This window comes from Oryctolagus cuniculus, chromosome 13, assembly GCF_051225735.1.
Source record: "Oryctolagus cuniculus isolate XC-2025 breed Fujian yellow rabbit chromosome 13, ASM5122573v1, whole genome shotgun sequence".
NCBI lineage: Eukaryota > Metazoa > Chordata > Mammalia > Lagomorpha > Leporidae > Oryctolagus > Oryctolagus cuniculus.
This window is the reverse complement of record NC_142879.1, coordinates 16,225,331-16,249,957: the sequence shown is the minus strand read 5'-3', so window position 1 is coordinate 16,249,957 and position 24,627 is coordinate 16,225,331. Positions and strand designations below refer to the sequence as shown.

General features: G+C 48.7%; 1 protein-coding gene across 12 annotated transcripts in view; it reads right to left on the bottom strand.

Moving 5' to 3' along the window:
* The window catches only part of NR5A2 (nuclear receptor subfamily 5 group A member 2), a 130,232-nt gene that overhangs the window by 92,542 nt on the left and 13,063 nt on the right, over positions 1–24,627 (bottom strand). For all 12 annotated transcript variants that reach the window (XM_002717676.6, XM_008268687.5, XM_089312056.1 and 9 more), the window contains 2 exons: positions 22,983–23,124; positions 20,315–20,961 (listed from right to left, as the gene is read on the bottom strand). In XM_002717676.6, the coding sequence (XP_002717722.1) occupies positions 20,315–20,961; positions 22,983–23,124 (789 nt within the window). The remainder of the gene's footprint in view (positions 1–20,314; positions 20,962–22,982; positions 23,125–24,627) is intronic.

Genomic DNA, 24,627 nt, shown 5'->3' with positions numbered 1-24,627 from the left:
TCATTTGGGGAGTGAACCAGTGGATGGAAGCGCTCTCGCTCTTGCTCTCTCTCTCTCTCTCTGCCTCTGCCTCTCTGTGACTCTGCCTTTCAAATAAATAAATAAGTCTTTAAAAAAAGAGTCAACATGTGACCCCCAAAGGATGAACTCATAAAAGCTCATGTGTCTAGAACGGTAGGGAGTTTGGTTTTCAGTTTAAAGCTGAAGTCATCTGCACACTCTTACAGAGTAGGCCATGGTGGCACTGCTGTTTCCTACAGATCCTTGTAGAGTTCTCCCACGTACTCAGGGCCCGTGCACTCCCCCTGTGCTCCTCCATGGGTAACTGCACGTGCACACACATGTCCCACGTACTCAGGGCCTGTGCACCCCCCCTGTGCTCCTCCATGGGTAACTGCGCGTGCACACACATGTCCCATGTACTCAGGGCCTGTGCACCCCCCCTGTGCTCCTCCATGGGTAACTGCGCGTGCACACACATGTCCCATGTACTCAGGGCCCGTGCACTCCCCCTGTGCTCCTCCATGGGTAACTGTCCATGCACACACATGACCAGGTGTGGGGCATTCACACGGAGCAAAAGTCAGCGGCATAAGGAAACTCCAGCTCAGGCTTGCTGATACGGTCAGCTAATTTTTTTGAACAATTTTTGATGAACTGCTATTATGCAGAAACGTGGTGAGATCTGCTGACTGATCATCTTATTTAAAGGATGCATTCCTGACTTGTAGCCTATCAAAAGTAAAAACCATCCCCTTCCAAAACAACCACCAGCTCCTAGAATGGGCCAGACAAGAAGGCGCAAGCCCACGGCGGAGGCACAGGGCTCTGCCACCCACTCACCCAACTGACACGCGCAGTTCCTGTGCAGCAAAGTCGGTGTCACAGACAACTGCCAACTGTATACAAAACGACTCCTCTCCTGAATCTGTATATGAAACACATGAAAACTGTATACCAGAAATAAAATTAAAAAAAAAAAAGCACGACTCCCCTGGTGCCCTGTAGAATTTGTATCGGTCATATTACCTCACACTGGAGAAACTCACTTCATTTTCCTGGCAATATTAGAAGTGAATGGGTATCATGTTGATTTAAAAATTTTTTTTTCTCAAAGCCTCTTAAATTTATGTTGAACTCTGACCTCTGGAAAATATGTTCTTATTCAAAATGTTCACTGGCAGCCCACCTGAAGGCCACAAAAGTCCATCTTAGAGGTGGCTACCCGTGAACACATACATAGCATGCAGACATAATTAGACATCGCTTTCCAAAGTTCCTCTTCATGGGTCACTTAGGGCTGCGCAGACAAAACCAAGCAGGATGTGTGTGAGGAAGCTGATCCTCCCTCATCCCCGAATCCCAAACCTAAAATGCTCAAAAACTCAGAACGCTCCGAGTGCTCACACGATGCCGCAATGGAAAATTCCACACCCGACTTCACGTGATGAGGCTCAACCAAAACACAGGCGCAAACTACTGCATAAAAGGACCTTCAGGCTTCTGTGTATAAGGTACACATGGGACGGAAATGTGTGTTGTATGTATACTTGGCGCCCAACCCCAAGACACCTTGTTGTGGACATGCAAGTATTCTGAAGTCCCCCAAAAATTGTGAAACCCAAAATACTTCCACTTCAAAGCACGGCAGATAAGGGATACATACGCCACCTGTAGTTTCTTGCCCGGCTCCTCCAGGGAAGAGAACTGTGTTTTTGCAGTGTGAGGTCCTCCAAAATCTCTAAAACATGCCTCATAATCTTACAGAGGAAAGTCGACATTTTCCTAACGAGACCACCATGAACCCTTAGCCACAGACAAACGCTGCGGTTATGTACCGTACTAGGTCAAGGCAGGCGTTCTGTATGGAGTCCTTATCCGAACAGAAAGAGGACTTACAGTGCTTCCTAGTCAAATGTGCTTACTAAACTTCTACCAGGAATGTCTCAGGGTAAGGAGAGTGAAGCAGAAATGATGGGATGGCGTCTGGCATCAGCCAGCACAGGTGAGCAAAGAAGGCAGAACGCTTAGGGATGGAGGGAGGGCCCGGGAAAAACTAATGATGCTTTCAATGCTGACCTGAGCTCAAGGGAAACTTACTTTAGGGTCCCGGCATTATGGCATAGCAGCTGAAGCTGCCACCTGCAATGCCGGCATCCCATATGGGCACACGTTCAAGTCCCAGCTGCTCCACTTCCAATCCAGCTCCCTGCTAATGTGCCTGGGAAAGCAGTGGAAGATGGCCCAAGTCCTTGGGCCCCTGCACACGTGTAGGAGACCTGGGAGAAGCTCCTGGCTTCCGATCGGCCCATCTTTGGTCATTGCAGCTGTTTGAGGAGTGAACCAGCAGATGGAAGACCTCTCTCTCTAAATTTTTTCAAATAAATAAAACTTAAAAAAAGTTAAAACTTACTTTAGGGGACCAGCATTGTGGTATAGCGGGTCTTTGCCTGCAATGCCGGCATCCCATATGGGCACCAGTTCAAGTCCCGGCTGCCCCACTTCTGATCCAGCTCCCTGGTAATACACCTGGGAAGGCAGTGGAGGATGGTCCAAGTGCTTGAGACCCTGTACCCATGTGGGAGACCTGGAGGAAGCTCCTGGCTCCTGGCCTTGGCCTGGCCCAGCCCTATCTGTTGTGGCCATTTAAGGAGTGAACCAACAGATGGAAGACCTCTCCCTCTCTGTGTGTCTCTCTCTCTGTAACTCTGCCTTTCAAATACATAGAATAAACCTTTAAAAATAAAAGTTACTTTAGTCTACAAGCATGACTGGTTTTTTAAAGCTTCCTTTTATTTATTTTCACTTGAATTGAAAGGCAGATATACATACATGGAGAGGTCTTCCATCTATGGTTCACCCTCTGTCCCTCCCCAATGCCACCAACGGTGGGGGCTGGGCCAGACCAAAGTCAGGAACTCTACCTGCGTCTTCCAGCTACTGAGTAAGCTTCGGCTGCCTCCCGCGTACTTCAGCAGGAAGCTGCATGGCGGGCAGAGAAGCCAGGACTCCAGCCAGGAACTGCAATGTGGAAGACAGGTGCTCCCAACAGCATCCTGAACCCTGCACCAGACACCTGCCCGGCGTGACTGCTTTGATCATCCTAGGCCAAAGAGAATCTGCTTTTAGAAACGAAAAATCAGCAAAGGTGTCTGGGTTTGATATATATATTTCGGTCAATTTAGACTTAAATTCTATGAGGTCAAATTCGTAATTGTCATCACCCAGATCAGTATCTACCTTTACTCCGACCCCGTCCCAGCCTGGATAACTCACCACGCAAGGAATGCCCCGGCACTACTGTTGGCGGGAAGCAGATTTACCTGAAGGCTTAGGGATATGCAGGAACTGTCACTCCCCCAGGTACCTCCAGGGCCCAAAGAAGCACCCAAGCGAGGGGACACACAAAATCCAGTGTCTCTGTTAAATGTGCCAAAGCAAGACGTGTCTGCATTCTGTATCACCGAGAGCTTTCTAAGTTGCAGGAGCACCAGGGTCCACAAAGCGGAGCTCCACCCTGCTGCGAGGGGCTGCTGACTGGGGCTCCCACGCCACCTGGCACGGCTCGCGTTCTCAACCACAGGGACCTTCAACAAAACCGCCATCAGCTCTCTCTTCCTCAAATGCCTGGAAGTGCATTAAGTCAGGTACTACAAAGTGTGAAAGCCCTGCTGAACACTGGGAAAGTCAAGAATCACAATAGATGGGGGGTTGGTCGTGTCACACCATGACACAGCGGTGAAGCTGCTGTTTGCAAATGCAGCACCAAACGGAGTCTTGTTGCTTGGCTTCAGATCCAGGCTTCCTGCTAACGCGCCTGGGAAAGCTGCAGATGACAGCCCAGAAGACTGGGGTCCCTGGCACACACGTGGGAGACCCGAATGGAATATTCCAGGCTGCCGGCTTCAAGCTGGCCCAGACCTGGCTGCTGGGAAGTAAAGCAATGTAGATATATATATATATATATATACACACACACACATATACACACACACACACACACACACATATATCTAATAAATATATAAATAAATTTAACATCAAAGAATTGTACCAGATAATTCATTGCTGTTAGCGGGGTTGCTGCTATGCATGCCACCTCTACAAGCATCTGTTATTTTGCAGACAAACCCCTGGATCTGCTGTATAATCCACCGCTCTGCCCTGGGGAGGGAAGGCTTCTACAGAGACGCCCTGGGGGTCCCGTGCAGCTGTGGGAGAGAGTTGAAAGCATCTTTACAGGACCAGCAAAGACAGTTCAAGGATTGAAGGTGAAGCCTGGGAAAGAATGGGGCAAATCACAGCTTCACCCTTATAACAAGGACTGTTCACGGGGGGAGTGACCTGGGCCGACGCTCGAGGGCACTGAGGCCAACTCTGGACCAGACCTTTCTATGGAAGGAAGTCAGGAAGATTCTTCTACAGGTGACATTCCACACCCTGAAACAAGGGGTCCGGCCTGGCCCACCTCCCTCAGCTCCGAGCCAGTCTTGGAACCCTGAAGGCCAGCACAGGGACTCTGAGCCGCTCTCCCACTGCGTGACAACCTAACTGAATTCACAACGTGGCCAGCAGGTGCTCGCACAGGGGGCCCTGCCTTTATTATTATTTCTTTTTCTTTTTAAACGAGATTTCTTTTTTAAGATTTATTTATTTATTTGAAAGGTAGAGTTAGAGGTAGAGGCAGTGAGAGAGAGAAAGAGAGAGAGAGAGGGAGGGAGAGGGAGGGAGGGAAAGAGGTCTTCCAACCCAGTTGTTGATTCTCCAGATAGCTGCAATGGTCGGAGCTGCACTGACTCCTGGCTTTTACCTGGTCCAATTGTAGCCACAGAGGCTATTTGAAGAATGAACTGAATGGAAGATCCCTCTTCTCTCTCTCTCTCTCTCTCTCTCTCTCTCTGTGTGTGTGTGTGTGTGTGTGTCTCTGTCTCTGTCTCTGTCTCCCTTCCTCCCTCCCCTTCCTCATAACTCTGCCTTTCAAATAAATAAATCTTTAAAGAAACAATAAGGGGCCCACACTGTGGCGTAGCGGGTAAAGCCACCGCCTGCAGTGCCGGCATCCCATATAGGCACTGGTTTGAGTTCCAGCTGCTCCACTTCCCATCCAGCTCTCTGCTATGACCTGGGAAAGCAGTAGAAGATGGCCCAAGTGCTTGGGCCCCTGCACCGCAAGGGAGACCTGGAAGAAGCTTCTGGCTCCTGGCTTTGGATTGGTGCAGCTCCACCCATTGCGGCCATTTGGGGAGTGAACCAGCGGAAGGAAGACCTCTCTCTCTGTCTCACCCTCTCACTGTAACTCTACCTGTCAAATAAATAAATAAAATCTTTAAATAAAAAAGGAAGTTGAAAATAGCCTGCAGGGGACTTGCAGAGAATCCCTGACGCTGAGAATCTCTGGGAAGAGCTCAAGTCCTTGTCTGCCGTCGGGTGATTTAGCTCTGCTCTCCTGAGTAAAAGCTAAGAACTGGAATACATCAGTGTATCCCCCAAGAGGGTGTCCACCTGTGCTGAGAACTTTCCAGAAAATATGCAGAACTTGCCCCCAGAGATTCGGGTTCCCTTCTCCACAGAGGGCTCCCAAGGGCTTGGGCCCAAACCCCAAGTCTTGCCCATCGTCACCATTCTTCCCAGAGTCCTTCAGCAAACTCCACCAGCTCTGTGTCACTCCTGCCCGGGGCCCACCCACTCCTCCCACCTCCGCTCTCATGCCCTGCCCTCACCTCCCACCTCCTCCCTGCTGGGCTGCTGGACTCCCACTTCTTGATTCCTTGTACCCACTTCCCACCTGTTGCAGTAGCAGTACCTTTCCTAATGAGCATTTGATGAAGTTGCTGCACTGTATAAAATCCTCCTACGATGCCCTTGTTCTGAACAGAGTAAAATCCAGGTTGTCAGAGCTGGACCCTATCAGATGCCTTGAGAACCACGTTCACCCCACCCATCACATATTTCTATGAAAATACCAACCACAGGACATTTGCACATGCTGTTCCACTGCCCATTCTGTTGTGTGCCCAGATTTATCCGGGCTGGCTCTTGATTCGATTTAGATTTCAGCTCCACTCTCTTCATGCCGGCCTCTCCTGACCCCCTGCCTCCCTCCGTTCACACCTCTCTCACTTGTTTAGCCTTCCAGTTCCCCTCTGGTGGCTCGTGTACCAGCAGCTGCCCTCCCAGTAGAGTATGAGCACCTGTAGAGGTGGGGGCCCCGCTGAGCCTGTTCACTGCGGTCTCCCCTGCTCTGGAACAGGGCTCGGCCCACGGCGGGCATTCAGCTAACATACGGAGAATGAATGAATGGGTAATTCATTAGCTCTGGGACGGGGCCTGGGAACACACAATCTTAACAAGCTGGTAGGGGACCACTTCAGGCTTAATAACCGCTTTCGATGTGTCTGTCCCCTGGAAGGAAGTCTACTTTCGTGCTGTTAAATCCATGGCCATGCAATAAACAGCAATAAGGCTATAAAAAGAAGAAAACCTTTGTGGCCAAAAAGAAATGTTGCAGGGGAGAAATTCTAGAACATCCCACTTGTTTGACTTCAGTGTGAAACAAGGGCCACGGCTTTTATACGCGCTGTCACCACCAAGCAGAACACATGCCTGGAGGGAAAAGGCCCCTTGCGACCCAGTTAACCAAGCATAGAAAAGATACCAACTGCAACTTTCTTTACAAAGTTTAAGCGGAACAGAAAAGGAAAACCCTTAAATATGCACTTCCAGCTAAATGCCGGCAAGCGAGGGAAAACCAGAATCGTGCAATCTCCCGGCGGGCGGGCGGGCGGGCGGGCACGTGACCGGGAGTCCGCGCGAGCCTTGCACAAGCTCTTGTTCCGCTTTGCCCCTTGCCCCTTCCCCACACTCGCAATCTGTTCAGAGTTCCCAGGCACTGCGACCCCTGTGCCTCTGTGCTGGCGCTGCCTCCCACAGGGTCTGTCCCTCCCGTGTGGGTCCCAGCGCAGCCTTCCTGGGGGTCTGGCTTCCTCCTTCCCCGACCCCTCCCCTCCTCCATGCTGGTGAGACTCGCTCTGGTCGTTATTGGACCAACAGCTTTCTCGGGGGGCTGCCTTGGTGTCTACCAGGTTAAGTTGCCTTTTTTTCAGTTCCAGTGTAATCTTCCACCTGGCTGTGAGCACAGGCGGGATCTTGTGCGTGCTGTCATGACCAAGCCCCGGCACCAGATTTCAGAGTCAGTTTGCTGTTGTGTGTAGTGCTACATCAATGCCTGGAAGGAGGCTCTACTTTGAGACAGGAAAAAAAATTAAAAATAAAAAAGCCAGAGCAGACCTAACATGTGACCACTGATCCCTGCTTCTGTCTTTCCCTCCAGCAATTTGGCCCAGGGACTGGCACACAGTAGTTCAACAAACTCCTGAATGAGTGAGTGAGTGAGTGAATTAATACAGGAGCAACACCTGCCCCGGCCTACTCCAGGTGACAACTGCTCTTTTATGGCGTTAGTACTTTAGGGAGAACTTTGACAGCGTGATTCAAGTGCTGAAGGAAACCCCTAGAGCCTATAGAAACGCAAGCCTAGAATGTATTGAGCTCAAATGTATTTAGCTCAAAAGCTAAAACCTCTGGGGGACCCTTCTAAACCTAAGACCAGAATGAAACTATGTTTTCAAGATTGCAACATTTTCACTGATGAAAACCAGACAGGCGGGGCTGTCACTGTGGTGCCGCCTGCAGTGCCAGCATCCCATAGGGACGCCGGTTCTAGTCCCAGCTGCTGCTCTTCCAATCCAGCTCTCTGCTATGGCCTGGGAAAGCAGTGGAAGATGGCCCACGTCCCTGGGCCCCTGTACCCACATGGGAGACCCAGGAGAAGCTCCTGGCTTTGGCCCTTGCAGCCATTTGGGGAGTGAACCAGTGGATGGAAGAGCTGTCTGTCTGTCTGTCTCTCTCTCTCTGCCTCTGCAGCTCTGCCTTTCAAATAAATAAATAAATCTTAAAAAAAAAAAAAAAAAACCCACACACATACACACACACAAAGGGAATTCTCAACAAGTCAAACTCCTGCAAACCCTTCTCCACCAGGGATCCCAATCCAAACCTGCAGGCGCTTGAAGCACCCGACTCCACGTCACAGGAAGCAGGGCTGCTGCTGTCCCTGCCAACACCTGATGGGGCTCACACCTCCCATAGGCAGCGATGCTTCGGCGCCCATGCACCTCCCCGCCCTGCGTGTGGACCGGCCGCGAGTGCCCAGAGATTTTTTCTCCCCATAGCTGGAGCAGGAATCAATTAAAGAACATAATCACGCGTTAACTAGCTAATACAGCAGTTAGCAGGAAGGGGTTTTGCAAGCCTCTGAGTGTTCAGCAGCCGCAGAGCCTGTCTTTCATTTGCTCCGTAAGATCTATAATTGAAAGAATACCGTGCGAGACGCCTTTCATGAGCGCCACGAGCTAACATTTCCCGCTTTGATAACCACACTAGGAAAATCTAAGGCACTTCAAGCCACCCAATTACATTTGATTAGCTAGTCAAAATAATCTAACAGCTTTTCATCACCCAAAGGAAAACTTGCAAAGAACTCTGTTTCCAGCTCCGCTGCACAAACACTAACCTCTCTCATTATTTTACAGGGGGAAATGTAATATTTAGTGTCTCCAGAAATGAGGCGACCAAGGCTCTGTCTCATCACAACTGGAGACGAACAGAAGTGTGACTGTGGTCAGAAGTGTGCGGTACAGAAGTGCCGGTGGCGATTCCAAAGGCGACAGGATACGGGGGTCAAAACAAAACAACACGCCATGGTAGGAGCCAACACTTGAAGGCAAAAATCTGAAAACAGGATATGCACTCCACACTCTGTGATACATGCAACACACACACACAGGAGCTGCCAAGGAGAATTTTGGGCTCGCCAAACCGCTACATGCATATAATTATCTTCTAGCAAGTGAATGTTGAGTCTAACAATCAGAAACAACAATCTAAAGCATCATTCCAAAAATATTCAGGATCCCGAGAAGACTGATGTAGGGCTCCTTCAAGCCAAGAGGCATCCAGGATCCCCTCCCCACGGAGCAGGTGTGTCTCCCTCCCGTCTGTCTGGAGCGCACACATTCAGTACGTACCCAGTGTCTACTGCGTTTCCCTCCCCTGAAAGCCTCTTCTCCGCTTAAAGGAGAAACTATGCAGCCCTCTCAGGTACTACGTCCTGTTCGAGTCCCGGCTGCTCCACTTCCCATCCAGCTCTCTGCTATGGCCTGGGAAAACAGAAGTTGGTCCAAGTGCTTGGGCCCCTGCACCTGCGTGGGAGACCCGGAAGAAGCTCCTGGCTCCTGGCTTTAGATAGATCCAGGCCTGACCGTTGAGGTCATTTGGGGAGTGAACCAGAAGATAAAAGACCTCTCTCTCTCTCTCTCTCTCTCTCTCTCTCTCTGCCACTCTGCTTTTCAAATAAATCAATCAATCTGAAACGTGATGTAGACTTGGAGGAAGTGGTCTCGCCGCAGGCTTTACAAACCCAGCGCCGCAGAGTCCGCTCACATCCACCGTGGAGGAGAAAGACAGAGGCCAGGAGTTTAAAGGCACCACTGGGATCACGCCCCTCCTCTGCAACGCTCTCCTTGCACAACGAGGGCAGACTTTAGACCTGTTGGCCAATGACTCCATCTGCCATGTAAAGAAGCGGCATTCTTACAGAACCCGGCGTTGGCTCAAGTTTAGTGGTGAAGTTAATCCCGAACGTTGTGCAATCGCAAAGACATTTCCAAATCGTCAAGAAAGTGTGGTTTTCTTTTCGTTTTCTGCCATCAGGGGCCAGCAAGAGCGCTCCACGGCCCTATGTCCTTCAACCCCAGACCTCGGGCTGTTCCTGCACAAGGGAAGAATCTGTAGCACTGGCCCCTCTAGGGTGAAACCGGGGCACTTGACCGTGATTTTCAGGGAGGAAATTGAAAGGTGAGGGCAACGCTGGAACCATCTGTGGGACTGAGTGAAGATGTGGCTCAGAGGCCGAGGGAGAAGTGCCCAGCCTTGCACAGAACCCTCTCGGCTCTCTGAAAGCAGGAAGGGGATTCTAAGGTTGGCTCTGTGCAGGAAACTGAGCCGGGATCCATGCGAACTCGCCTTGCTAGCTTCTCTCATGCGCTCGCCCGCTGAAGCCAACCTGCTCCCCCGTGCAACATGCCATGGTGTGGGACGCAGCTGGCCCAGGGTAAGGGTCGGAAAGAAGCTCTCCTTAAACGCAGCCCATCTCTGGGCCTGCCTTCCCCGCCACCCGCAGGGCCCCCCAGAGTGCACGGCTCGCTCCCCCTTGCTAAGCAGCCTCCACCTGGATAGTAAGCACAGTCACAGCAGAGAACGGACTTGGCAATCTTTTGGTCCTTAGAACCATTCTGCTCTACGCGGTGAGGCCTCCAGGCGGCCCTGGGACCCTGAGACACACGTGACAAGGGAAGTGGAGACAAGTGAGTAGGAAAAGACAAGGCCTGGTTCGAGGCAGTGAGTTAAGCCACCACCCGAGACTTGGGCATCCCCTGTGGGCACTGGCTTGCGTCCTGGCTGCTCCACTTCCAATCCAGCTCCCTGCTAATGGTCTGGGAAAGCAGCAGGGGGTAGTCCAAGTGCTTGGGCACCTGCCAACCACACAGGAGAACCGGAAGAAGCTCCTGGCTCCTGGCTTCAGCCTTGCCCAGCATGGCTGTTGCAGCCATCTGGGGAGTGAATCAGCAGATAGAAGATATCTCTCTCTCTCCCCCACTTTCTCTGTAACTCTCAAATAAATCTTAAAAAAAAAAAAATCAGATGGAAAAGGAGAGGAAAGGGCCTTCAGAGAAAATTAAGAAAATGATGGAGAAGGTGCGATGTCCCCAAAGGCTCTGGCCGGGGCCCCCATGCCACCGACCACCTGGCCCAGCAGCTAGAGAGAGTATTGAAGAGAACCACAACTAGTGCCAGACATACGACACGCACTCAGCTTCTGGGATCTGCGCTACACTGCACTCCATGGTGGGTATTCGGGGGTCTGAGATGAATGTCTTTAGAGTGAAGAATGGTTAAATGCCCAAATTCCATGCAGCCGTTCTGCAAATGGATGGTGAACTCTCTAAAGATCAATACGATCTGCTGCCCAAGCTGTGGAAAAATTAGGGGAAAGCCATCCTTTACTTTTCCTGGAAAATAGAGATCCATTTTGCCTCCGAAGTTCAGCGGGCAAAAGTACGTTGAGAGGCCGGTGCTGGTCTACAGTGTAGGCATCCCATATGGGTGCCAGTTCAAGTCCTGGTTGCTCCACTTCAATACAGCTCTCTGCTATGGCCTGGGGCTGGCACTGTGATGCAGCGGGTTAACGCCCTGGCCTGAAGTGCCGCCATCCCATATGAGCGCCGGTTCGAGACCCGGCTGTTCCACTTCCGATCCCGCTCTCTGCTATGGCCTGGGATAGCAGTAGAAGATGGCCCAAGTCCTTGGGCCCCTGCACCCATGTGGGAGACCAGGAAGATGCTCCTGGCTTTGGATTGGCGATCGGTGCAGCTCCAGCTGTTAGAGCCAATTGGGGAGTGAACATCGGATGGAAGACCTCTCTCTCTCTCTCTCTCTCTCTGCCTCTCCTCTCTCTGTATAACTCGGACTTTCAAATAAATAAATACATCTTAAAAAAAAAAAAAAAAGAAGATGGCCAAGTCCTTGGGCCCCTGCACACACATGGGAGACCTGGAAGAAGCTCCTGGCTTCGGATTGGCTCAGCTCCGGACATTGCAGCCATCTGGGGAATGAACCAGCGGATGGAAGACCTTTCTCTCTCTCTGTCTCTCTGCCTCTCTGTAACTCTGCCTTTCAAATAAATAAATAAAAAGTATGTTGTGGGGGAGGTACCACACATGTGCCTGCTTTTCTGTTTGTTTTGAACTCGTTACCCATTTGGTAACCTGTCCGCTTGGGTCAGCCATGGACTGGGGAACCCAGGCTCGCCAACACTGAGCAGCCGTTGCAGATCCCAAAGATCTGGGAGCAACGTGAGTGCCCTGCAGGGCCACGTATGGGAGCCAGCAGGGTGTTCTCAAACAGGCACACCTCTGCTTCTGCTCCAATAGGTGGCTCGGCTCGGTGGCCTGGTGAGAACTGGGGCGGGGCTCCTGGAGGCTGGGTGGGCGGGACTTGGGGAGGAGCCAGCTTTACACACCAAGGCTTAGAGGCCCCAGGCCCTGCCCTCCGCTGCCAGCCCCTGTCCCTGCTGTGATGTGCATCTCTGAGCTGATCTCTACTCAGCTTTCTACAGTGCTCTCCTCCCATGAAAACTAACGTGAAGGGACCCATGCTGAGTCCACTTACAGAAAGCACTTTCTGCGGTAAAAGTCCCAGAGGTCCTTTGAGACCTGGTTCGGGTGTGGGCAGGATGAGAACGGTGACAAATTTCTGCAAAGCACTTTCCGGCTTAGAGAGGCCTTCCCTATACCTTTTTGTTTGTTTGTTTGACTTACAGCATTACCACACATTAGCTATGTGCCCCGGGTCAAGTCAACACATGTCTGTAGGGTTCAGGATCCTCACAATGAGGGCCATGGTACCTACTGCACGGGCACCAGTTAGCAATAAACAATACAATGCATGCAAAACACTCAGCAATCACATTATGGTCCAATAAATGGCAGCTACTGTATTACTGTCTATTCTTCAAACTCTGCAGCCAAGGAATAACGCAAATATTTCCTACTGATTTTTTTTTACTTTATTTACTTATTATTTGAAAGGCAGAGTAACAAGAGAGAGAGAGAGAGAGAGAGAATGTCTTCCATCCAATGATTCACTCACTAAATGGCCACAACGGTCAGAGCTGGGCCCATCTGAAGCCAGGAGCCAGGAGCTTCTTCCAGGTCTCTCACTTGGGTACAGGAGCCCAAGGACTTGAGCCATCTTCCACTGCTTTCCCAGGCCAAAGCAGAGAGCTGGATTGGAAGTGGAGCAGCCGGGACTCAAACCAGTGCCCAGAAGGGATGCCAGCACTGCAGGTGGTGGCTTTACCCGCTACGCCACAGCGCTGGCCCCCGGCTGGCTATTCTGATGCTCTCCCGTGACTGCAGTGGAATAGGAACTGGAAGCTCATCAGGTGTGTGAACAAGCCAGCCCAGCGAGAAGCTCTGATCACCACGATCAACACCCCTGGCCAAACCTCCTGGCTTCCAGGGAGGATCCGCTCACACGGGAACTCCTGCTGCTCTGCCATGGTTGAACCCAAGCTTCGGCAAGCGAGGCAGCTCACACTGAGGCTGCAGCTTGCAAATGCATACCCAAGGAATGAAGCAAGTCTGGTTGCTTTTCAAAGGCAACTCAGAACTACATGGACGTAAACCAAGAACGGATCAGTGCTGTCAGGGGATGAGGCGGTGGGGAGAGGGCTACAGGAGAGTTCTGAGAAATGATAAAGCTGCTATTATGCATCGGACAACGAGCGTAAAGTTGAAGCCAGGTACCTCAGACCTCAACAGAAAGACCCAACTAGCACGTGGCAGCTTCAGGGTGCTTGGTGTAGTTTCAAGACAGCCCGATGGACAAAGCAGAAGTGACCGATGCCCATCCCCATCGTCATCTGTGTGTGTTTAGCTGCCCACCAGTGTCCTGCCCACAGCACAAAGAGGTATCGACTGAAAGGAGCCGATTCATCCAGAGAATAGTGTGTAAGACAGCAAGAACGCGCAGTCGCTAATCAGTAATACACACGCCTGCAGTGACACATGTATCCATCCAGAACGATTCGGGTTCTTGGCACCATGTGCCCCAGCAAAGGCTGCCTGGAAAAAGCACGGATGCAGATGTTTCTAGCCGAGGGGACCCCAGAGACCATCAAGTCAAACCTGCTGATGCCAACGTCCTCTCGAGTTCACCAAGACAGAAAAAGAACTTCCACGTCCGCTCTGGGGGAGATAAAGCCAGCCAGTTTCATTTGTTTGATTCTTTGGGTGAAGAGGAAGACTGGCAAGAATTGGCCTTCAAATTAAATTTGAAAATCTGGTAGGAAACCTACTTTATTTTCTGATATCCCAGTTTGCTGCTTTGCATCCAGAAGTGAAAGCAAAGAGGAGTCCTGTGGCCGCCACTCTGCAGAGCAAGCAGAAATGGTGGGACGGGCCCCGGGCTCTCGGGCTCATGCAAAGGGGAGCTGTGGGACGGGTAGATGCAGGGATACCTTGGGGACTCCTCGCTCTCCCACAGAGAAGCGTGGGTGCACTGGCACAGCGGGGTAAGCCAAAGCTTGGAATGTGCCTGGTTCAAGTCCCAGCTACACTGCGCGTCCTATCCAGCTCTCTGCGAATGCCCCTGGGAGGCAGTGGATGATGGCCCAGGTGCTTGAGGTTCCTGCCACTGCAAGGGAGAGCAGGATGGCGTTCCGGGCCCCTGGCTCCAGCCTGGCCTGGAGCAGGTTGTTGTGGGCCAATAACGAGAAGAGCTCCCTGTCTCTGTCCCTCCCTGTCTCCTTCTCTCACTCTGCTTTTCCAACAAATAAAGTCTTTAAAAAAATGCGTTGCCTAAAATTGGGACAGATCCCATAAACTCTCAGACTAGAGACTTGTATTGTTGGGGAAAGGTGAGTAATGGCTTGGAGAAAGAGATCTAGAAATAAACACAAGGCTGCCGGGAAAGCCTCCGTAACAGACCAGAGAAAGAAGCTGGCGTGCCCCTCCCCTTACCCCCGGATTTCAAGAAAGCTGCACTTGACACTGGCCTCGGCATAGCTGAATTCCTTGGGCACAAACTGCCTGGATCTCCCAGACCTCTTTTCCACAGAAATGCTTTGAGTTTGACTCAGGATTAATGGAGACTTTTGTTTTTATTCCTACGCCTATCAGCATCCTTCAGCCAAGGGAGCTCTCACAAATCCATTCCCAGAGCCCTCTGAAGACAGGCGGTCTCGTTAGAAGGTCAGGCACATCCTCTGGATTCATTAGATGCTCAACAAAGCAGGCACGATCTTCCCACCCTCCGCTCCCACGTGTGCGCGCCGTGTAAGTCACAGGTGCGAGACAAGCGGCACTCAGCCTGGCTCACAAGGTCAGCGGTGTCAGCAGAATGGGGGAACCCTGAATTTGCCCTTAACTTCCAGGAACACCAGTTAGAAGAAAAAAAAAAAAAAAAAAAAAAGTCGAGCATATAGGCCACTCTAACACAGATGTGGTTTAGCAGGTGCACAGAATGCAAGAGTCCAGAAAGTTCATGGAAGCGGAATTACGAGATATTATCTCTGAAAATCCATCTATGACCCAGTTCCCCTTCTGTGTTTCCCTTCTGCCTGTCTTCACCTGCAGACACAAAGCGACGCCCAGCTGTGCGCGCCCTGCACTCAGCAGAGCACCGGATACACTTGTGCTGAGCCTTTTCTCTGCCACACTTCAACCACGTGCTGTCACTGAATCCGATATTTCTGGGACAGTCGACTATGCACAGAGGGGACGGCGCTCAAGAGAGCTTCAGGCTTCAGCAAATTCTTTCAAGGCCCAGAAGTGCTAGCTGGGAGATCCGCCACCCTCAATGATCCCCCGGTGGTGTGGAAGAATTATTGAAGCTGTCTGAGTGACTCATTCACTCCCAGGGGGTCGTTGGGGCTCAGGGAGAGATCTGTCTCCCTGGTTATTAGTGATTCAGTAACTGGAGCATAGAGATGCCCGTCTGATAACCTGGAGATCTGCCTTGGCTTCACTAGCCAAGGCCTCTATTTCTGGAGGCAAAGGTTACAGGGGCCACGTGTGGGTACTGGGGAAGGGGAGGCGTGCAGAGGACTGCTTCTTTGAACCCGAATCCACCAGTTCCCCATCTGGGGCGTGCCTCAAGCCCTTTGCTGCTTCATTTGCAGCAGGGACAAATGTCCTCTACCCTGCCTCTGGCTCTGAAGGGCCTCGAGGTGTCTGGGGAATGAGTGTCTTCCCACACACCTGCCTGCTTCGGGAGCAACACGACTCAGAGTTCCGGTTTCATCCCCATCGTGAGGGAGACCAGAACTACCGCTTACAGGCACATAGCAAAAACAGAATCTCTCTCTAACACACACACACACACACACACACACAACAAAAAACAAAACCGAATTAAGAACTGGCTCACTACCAGGGCTGCATGTCTTCCAGCCCCTTTCCCTGAAATTCCAGGGTTGCTATGAGTACACTTGCTAAAAAATCTTTATGTATTTGTTTGACAGGCAGAGAGACAAAGAGCTCCAATTGCCTGATTCACTCCCCAAACACCTGCAACAGCTGGGGCTGGGCCATGCTGAAGCCAGCAGCCAGGAAGTCAGCCCAGGTCTCCCATGTGGGTGGCACGCACCCGGGTGCTGCAGCCACAACCTGCTGCCCTCCCAGGATGCACACCGGCAGAGAGCTAGAATCAGAAGCAAAGCCAGCTCTGAAAGCCAAGACACTCTGGCAAAAAAAAAAAAAAAAAAATCCTAAATGAAAGATCTCTGTGAGTGAGATCCCAGCAGAAAGAACGGGCCATCAAAGGAGGAGGTACCTTTCTCTGAAGGGAGGAGAGAACTTCCACTTTGACTATGGATTTGTCTCAAAACCAACGGAGTTTGTGAACTCAAGAGGCTTCCATAGCTTTGGCAGCTCATGGCAAGAGCCTTGGGTGATCACTGACGTCATAAATAAGAGTGTCAGTTATTAAATCAACAACAGGAGTCACTGTGCACTTGCTCCCCATGCTGGACCTCTGTCCTTAATGAGGTGTACTATGAGAATTAACGGTAAAACTTGTCATCAAACTGTACATATACTTTGTGTGTCTGTGTGGGTGCAAACTGTTGAAATCTTTACTTAGTACAGAGTTGGTCTTCTGTATATAAAGTCAATTAAAAATCAATCTTAATGGAAAATGGAATGGGAGAGGGAGTGGGAGGTGGGATGGGAGAAGGGGTGGGAGGGCGGGAATGGAGGGAAGAAACACTATACCCCTAAAAGCTGTACATATGAAATTTGTATTCATTAAATCAAAACTTAAAAAAAAAATGGCAGCATAGCCGGGATTCGAACTCAGACTCTCCAACACGTGGAAGTCCCATCATGCAGGTGTTCAGTGTCACACAAAACGCCTGCTTCTTTTTTTTTTTTTTTCCTGTGTGCTGCTTCACAAGCTGACAGTTTGAGAGGTGTAATCTCCTCTTTCTAGTATCCTGTATCTATCCAGCATCCTCTTCATAGTTTTTCTCTATTTCTTCCTTCTCGTATTTTGAATAGAAATAGGACTGCCTTTTGTGCACCTTGCAGATGTGTAGAAAGACAAAGCCCGCCAAACCTGCAGCCCTTTTGGTCTGACAGGTAGATGGATACAATCTGCATGTTCTCCTTTAGCCCTGGTGCTGTGTCAAGTTGGCCTGGGAGAGGCAGCATGGGAGTTCTTTGCAACAAAACTGCCTTGTTACCCTGTTACTCTCCAGACGTCTCATCTGGGGCGCCTTCAGATATTAGCAATCTCACCTGGTGGGTAATTTGCTGGGAAGTCAGCACTCATCTCCCCAGACGATATTTAAAAACCGTAACTCATGCAGAAGTGTAAGGTGGGGACTCACGCTACAGGTTTCAAGGCTGTCTCAGGCCAAGCCAGGAGAAGAGGCATTTATCCGGGAGGCGTCCTTAGCAGTGGCAGGTGGGCAACCCCCGGAGGACAGCCCACAAGCGTTCCTGCCATCAGTGTTTCCTGAATTGCAGGTCCTGCCTCATTAGCAGATCATGAAATCAGTGGAGTGGGTCACGCCCAGGATCTCTACAAAACCTGAAATACATTAGACTAAAGTGGACTGGAACAGAAAACATGAGTGTATGGGCCATGTACCTGGGAGTAAAACTTTTGATCCAGTTGCCTGTGTCTGTGGCGTGTTTGTTACATCGTATCCTAGTGTAAAATGCATTTCCCTCCTGCAGGTCCCAGTTAAAAAACAAACTGAAAGCCACAGCCCTGGTGAGGTCTCAAAGCTGGATTTGATTCCCTTGCTCTGTTTTCGGACTACATTGATAAACGAAAGGAAAACAAATTCTTTCGAATGTGACTAGTCACCTCCCAAGCTGTCCCCAAATAACCCTGAATTCTACATTTTTGTTCTCTGAAAATTAGATCAGTGATTCCTGCTCAAGGCACAGTTTCAAGTGGGTGAGGCCTGTGGCCATATTCCCATGAAAAACTGCACGTGCATTCAACAACAGGATAAATAACTGGGAATGTTCCAATCAGCCCGGTCTCCCAAGGTATTCCTATTTGAGCCGAATATTTAACCCCGTGGCACACAAAAGAATCTCACTGTAGACAGAGGAGGAGGAGGAAATTTAGGGGGAAGAGTATTTTCCCTGCACTCCTCAAATTCTAGCTATATTCATGTGGGAATATTTCCTTTTTTATATAATAATATGCATGATTCCTTTCCTTGTTGATTTATTAAATACATCTTTGTTCTCTTCAGTTGTCTATTTTGTTAAGTATTTTTGTGAAAATGTCTTCTCACAAACTTGGAGAGGGACTATTTTGTCTTATCTCACACCCAACTTAATGGTCGGCAAATTTGAGGCACTTAATTAAGGGTACTGATTAATGGCTTCATTGTTGTACGATTACAGTCCTGTAACATATGTCATACATTGTTTCCCAATGTCAAACTAAGGGACTCCAGCTACAGGGTTTCTTTCTGAATATAACAAAGTATTATGTAAAGACTCTGCAAAGTTTTCACAAAACAGCAATTGTAATAACCACTTAAAGGTCACACCACTTTACTAAGCACGTAGTATATGCCCGCTCCCAGTATGGGCTGCTTTACCCAATATTCTCATTTTTCCCCTTCCAAACTTCCTCAACGTAAGCACTATTATTTCCTCCGAATTCCTCCCCCCCACACACACACATGGTCTGACAGCCTGCTCGTGAAGGCTCGCTTTTTAAACGTTCCAGACACCATGCAGGTCCACCTGACCCCAAAAGCTGTGCTGTCCTCAGTTTACATGACCTAACCTTGCACTTGAGACAGCAGGAGTATCGTTTTCATTTTCAAACACCTTTTCTGTTCTCTTAAGGACATGACTGCAGATGCAAGAATTCCAGGAAAGGTGATTTCTTCTTGTTTATGACACTGTTGTGATTGCCAGGGTGGCTGCACACCCTGGAAACACCTGCCAGGCCACGCTCACTTGATGCATTCTGCCCGATGCCTCCACCTCCAGCCGCATCTCAACTCTCACCGTGGAATAAAGGACAGGAGGATAACGGACGGGTCACACAACGGGGTGCGTGATTGACTTACACAGATCCGTCCAGATAACTTTTGTGTTTCCATGTACAAAGAACAGAGCCCATGAAAAGCGCTATTTCTCAGTTGCCCGTGGCTTGCACACTCCCTAGTCCATCGATCTACACGGGCTGCTTTTTTAGCAGTAGCCCCTGCAATCAAAAGTCTGTTTTTTTTTCCCTTCTCTCGGAGATTTGAAAATCTGCCGCCGTGGAGAAGCAAAAACCACGAGTAGCCACGTCTGCTCTCGTGACAGCAAAAGGAAGATCCAGATTTTTCTAACAGACCACACTCAGCAGTCAAACGCAGGATTCAGTTTTAAAACAGGAATGGAATCACAATCTCCAGTGAAAGCCACTCTCCGATTCCAACTACTACACACCTTTCCCATTTTAATTCAGTCTTAAGTTTCAGGAAATAAAATAATTATGTAGTTAAACATAGATCCTTAAACAAACAGGTGCTGTGTTTACAATGTACCAATCCATTAACATCAATGACACAGAGGAGGAGAACTAAAACCCAAGTCAAGGAGACCAGCACTCCTCACTTGCCCTCTCTGCTCCAGCGACAGTAAACATCCCACTGGAATCTTACCGGAAAACTATGGCTTTCCCAACCTAATGTCAAGGTAAACAGGCAGTAAATACCTAGTGGCAACTACTCCCCAGCCATACGGTTTGCATTGTTCAGGATCTAAACACAGCTAAAGCTTGGCGATTTTTCCTTTTGGAAGAAACCTTCATGAAAATGATGGCATTTTAAACACGGCCCTTTACTAGGTAATTAAAAACAAGAAAAAATCAGCTTACCATGTGCTAGCCACAAACCACCGAAGTATCAATAAAGCATCAATAAAGGCATTCTAGTTCTCACACAAAGTGGCCTATACTTTATGCTCAGTGCCATCCTTCTCTCCATTCAAACCCTGAAACAGTTAAGCTCCAACAGCCCCAAGGTCAAGGTCATAAGCTACTCCTACTTAGCCAATCACACCAACAGGGAAACAGAAAGTGCCCAGAAAACGCTAATATGGAACCCGCTAGAGCAGGTCTCTCCAGACAAGGGCTTTGGAAGCCACAACAGCCGTGGGCCTACCTTAAGTTCTCTGAAGAAAATACTACTCCTGGCCCACTCCACGATGGAGAAGAGCGTCTGGTCCGCCATCTTGCACATCAGCCCGAATGTGCTCAGCTTCTCATGCTTGCTCCGGTTGGCCTGCTCCTGCTGCAAGTAGGCCATGATCCTGGCCTGCACCTGCGGCTCCTCCGGCTCGCACTTCAAAAGTTCCAGGATGAGCTGCGGGATGCTGGCCGGGGAGCCGGTCTGGTAGCTGTCCACGTAGGAGTAGCCTAGGATGGACTCGGGAGAGCTGCTGTAGGGGTCCGGGTACTCAGACTTGATAGCCCGGCTCGGAAAGTGGCCATATGCTTGGTAACCTTGCAGGCTGCCAGGAGGTGGCATTGTCATGCTAATGGGGGAGGTGACAAAGGGACTTCTGTCGTAGTCTGAGGGAGGCAAGGCAGCGTGGTTCAGAGGTAGGCCTTTGGAGGCAGAGTGCATGTTCTGGATCGCAGAGGAGATGCTCAACTCAGAGGGCATGGCCTGGATCACCTGCGACATGGCTTCCAGCTTCAGTCCATTAGCGCGGATGAGGGCTTTCTTCTGTTGTTTTAGGGCCCTGTCTCGCTTGTACATTGGCCCAAACTTGTTCCTTCCTCCCCGCATGCGGTCGGCTCTTACAGCTGGTGGGGGGGGGGGGGGGGGAAGGAGGGGTATGAATAAGATGCGAGGGATTGCGGGCTCCAGATCTGCACTCAGGAATGCTGGGATCCCCCAGCAGCCTCTCACACATCCCCGACTGAGGCTTGCCTCCAGCTGTGCCTTGCCATCCGCCTCCTCACGGCAGAACCAACTTCCCCAGTTTTTACCAAGCAGAGGAGATACTTCACACTGCTAACCCCAAATGGCTTTAGGTTTTGTTTTGTTGGAGGAACCACAAACAATAACCCAAGGCCTGTGAATACTTTCCCTTAGAACATCTCCTTCCCTCAGGGCCATTTGTTAACTTTGTTGTAAAAGGGTTAGGCACCTGCCTGCTTGGAAAACTCAGTTTCACCTGCATTTGATGAGTGCCCACCAACTAACCACCACTTATGGCTTTTAACTCTAGCGGAATTGGGCATAATTAAGGTAAATTCATTTCAGAAGCTGTCAGAAGTCTGTGCCACAATGGTGCAGGCTGTCTGGGACGCTGCCTAATAAGTTAGTGAGCAGTTGTCTCTAAAGTCCACAGTGGCCAGTGGCAATTAGATGGAAACCAGAGACCCCTGACAGCCTGTGTCATACTGAAATTGCTGGAGGTTAAGTTTGTGAGCTTTTTATCTTCGGATTAGTATCACATTAAAAATTTATTGTGAATTCTAGGTATCCAGAATGTTGCACAACATCATGAAAGAGTTTCATCTGGATGACGACTTACGGAACATTCAATTGTTTCACACTGCTGGGAAGTGTGCAACTGCACAAGTGACTCAGATAATTAAGCATGCATCATTTTCTAGGTAAAGAAATGCAACTTATTTTATCTTGTTGGAAAAAAAGAAAACACCAAATGAGCTCATGTAAAATCACAACATCTACTTCTTCACCATTTTATCTTCTGGGTCTTGGAGTATATTTTGCAGTTTAGGAAACAGTAAAGCAATTGGTGATAAGGAAATTAATAAGCATCCATTACTTCCTTTTTTGATCCCTTTTTAGAAGCAATATCGACTTTAACAGTCCTCATGATAACCAGAGAGGCTTCTTCTATTTGAAAGGCACCTGTTAGCAATTTGCCAGATTTATTTGTATTTTCTAAGTATTTCTCTGGAGCACGAGCCCCCTGGAACTGCGAAGTTATCAGTGAAAACAGCCTGTGCGCATCGATCAAACCAAACACTCTCTTAGATCTCGCACCATCAGTGATATGCATCTGCCGTTATTGCTTTGGATGCAGTATATTTAATCTGTGGGAAGCCAGCAGGTCACAGGCTGGACAACAGCAACACACACCCTAATAGTCCATGAACTACAAATTATTCACAGCAGTCACACATTAACCTCGCTGCCTGCCAGCCTGTTGCTACAGCGTAGGTTGTGTGCCTTCCACAAAGTTGAGAGGGGCCGTGGAGGGAACACTCTCTCCTTGTCAAACCAGTGCTGTGGATTTATTGGGTCATTCCATTTCATGTTTACTGCTCCTCCATTATCTTATTTTCTATTCAGTTCTTATTTAAAAAAAAAAGGCATTCCTGTACTATCCAAAATGATATTCCACGTGAGAAATTAATAGCAAGCACTATGACAAACACACCTATCAAAAGATGAAAATCAAACTTTTAGTAGCGCCTTCTGATTTGAAAACTTAAAAGGAGGTTTTTTTTAATCTGGAAATAAAAACCGTCATTTGTTCTCAGTTCTACTGCTTCGGTTTTGTTTTCATCTGCCTTTTTCCTTTGGAAGACCAAGCGCCTGTTTCCCAAACTACAAAAACACAGAAACAGAAACTAAGAGGGGAGAGCTCTGGTATCCGAATTTTTCTCCTGAGTAGGTGGCACCACGTTTAAATGAGACTCCAACTAATCTACAGACAAAACCTAAAAAGAGCTCACAGTGTTGTCAGCAGTGCTAAAGACTGGGGAAATCATCTGACCACGCTGTAAGCACACGTTATTCTAAAGTTTGTGTTCTTGGAGAGTTTTGGCATCTTCAGAAGACTTACCTTCCAGCTTCATTCCAACACTCAGACATTTCTGAAATCGACAGTAAGGACAACGCTTTCTCTGTGTTTTGTCGATCTGGCAGCTTTGGTTTTCTATACAAGTGTACCTTTTATTATTTTGGACTGTTCGCTTAAAAAACCCCTATAAGACAGAGAAAATAGTGAGCTGTAGTAGAAACCCCAACACCCGTTTCTTCCATTGTTTCAGTTTAAGGAAATCGGCAGTAAATCCTTGCATTGTGCCCTCTGAGCCCTGGTGTGGTTCTGTGGTGTGTTTTGCATTTCAGCAAGATCAACTCTCCAAAGCACAGCCCTGCCCCAGCAGAGATTTTTTTTTTTTTTTTTGGCATCAGAGTTCTATTCCTCATGAATTACGTCAAATCTTGGGGAGATCTGGCTACAAACCATTGCATCCCCAATAGTCAGAAAAAAAGGACACCATCTTGAGCAGTGACCTTTTACAACCATTTGTTTTCCTCTTCCCTCTGCAGACAGGAACTCAGGGAGAGGTGCGCTGTTTCTAATAGTCTGATACAATTTCAGTGACAAAGTTTTGCAAAATGCCAGTGGGAAAAGCGAACGGTAAAACATCTCAGGTCTTTCACAGATGTCAACACTGGACAGTGAAAAGCACAAGGCTGTAGAGACTAAAATGGGGAAATGCTGAATAATCCCACCGGAATACATTCAAGTGTGGCTTCTCTGTTTTCAAAAGAAGGTGGAACTAACGGAAAAGAAAATCAGGCTTTGAGAATTGTAGCAGAATGGGTGCTTTCCCTGTCTTCCAGGCAAAAGGATTAATCAAAAACAATACTTGTCGCTTTATAACATACCATAGGGCTTGTCTAGGACACTATTTATGTTTATCCTACTAGCCATAAAGTAAAACAATATTACTTTGTTATAGAGAATGAAAAGATTTGCCTGGCAATGGTTGAAGTTAATAGCACTTTTAAAAAGTGTTGGAAAATAGTGAATACTGAATTTACTGGAAATAAAAACCGTCTGAAATAAATTCTTAAAGCATGATTGATATTATTCATAACACAATAGTACCTTTAGTATGTTAAAATCCCTTGCCTTTAAGTTAGGTCATATCCTTAGGAAAATTATTAAACACTAAAATCCAGTTCCTTGATCTTCGTGATAAAAATTTCAAAAAGAAAACCCCACAAATATATTTTTAGAATGAATCAGGATGAAATCATGCAGCTGCGAATTTACTTTTATGTCTGCAGATAAAAAATGTGCAGACTTGTAGCACTGAATACTCTGAAGTTAAAATGTATTTGGGAAACACTTTGTCATGCTACTTCTCAAGAACAAGGATGCTTTAAATATAGATAAGTCAAGCAAAATCAATATTTAGGGCTGTTAGAAATGGAAGTCTTTCTACAGCTCTATCACTTTCCTACAATAAAATATTTGAAGGCCATGAGACTGGCGAAGTTCTCCAAACAGCGTAAATTTCTTTGCCAATTGAACTGAATCAGACACATATTTCTAAGAATCACCTCCCTGGGACTGACTCTCCCTTTCTCTAACAGAGTCGTCAACAGCCTGAATTTAACTGCAGGAAGGTAACCCTGGGAGTGATTTCGGTTTGGAACATTGTACTTCCTGGGGGCAGCCCCGCCGAGCCAAC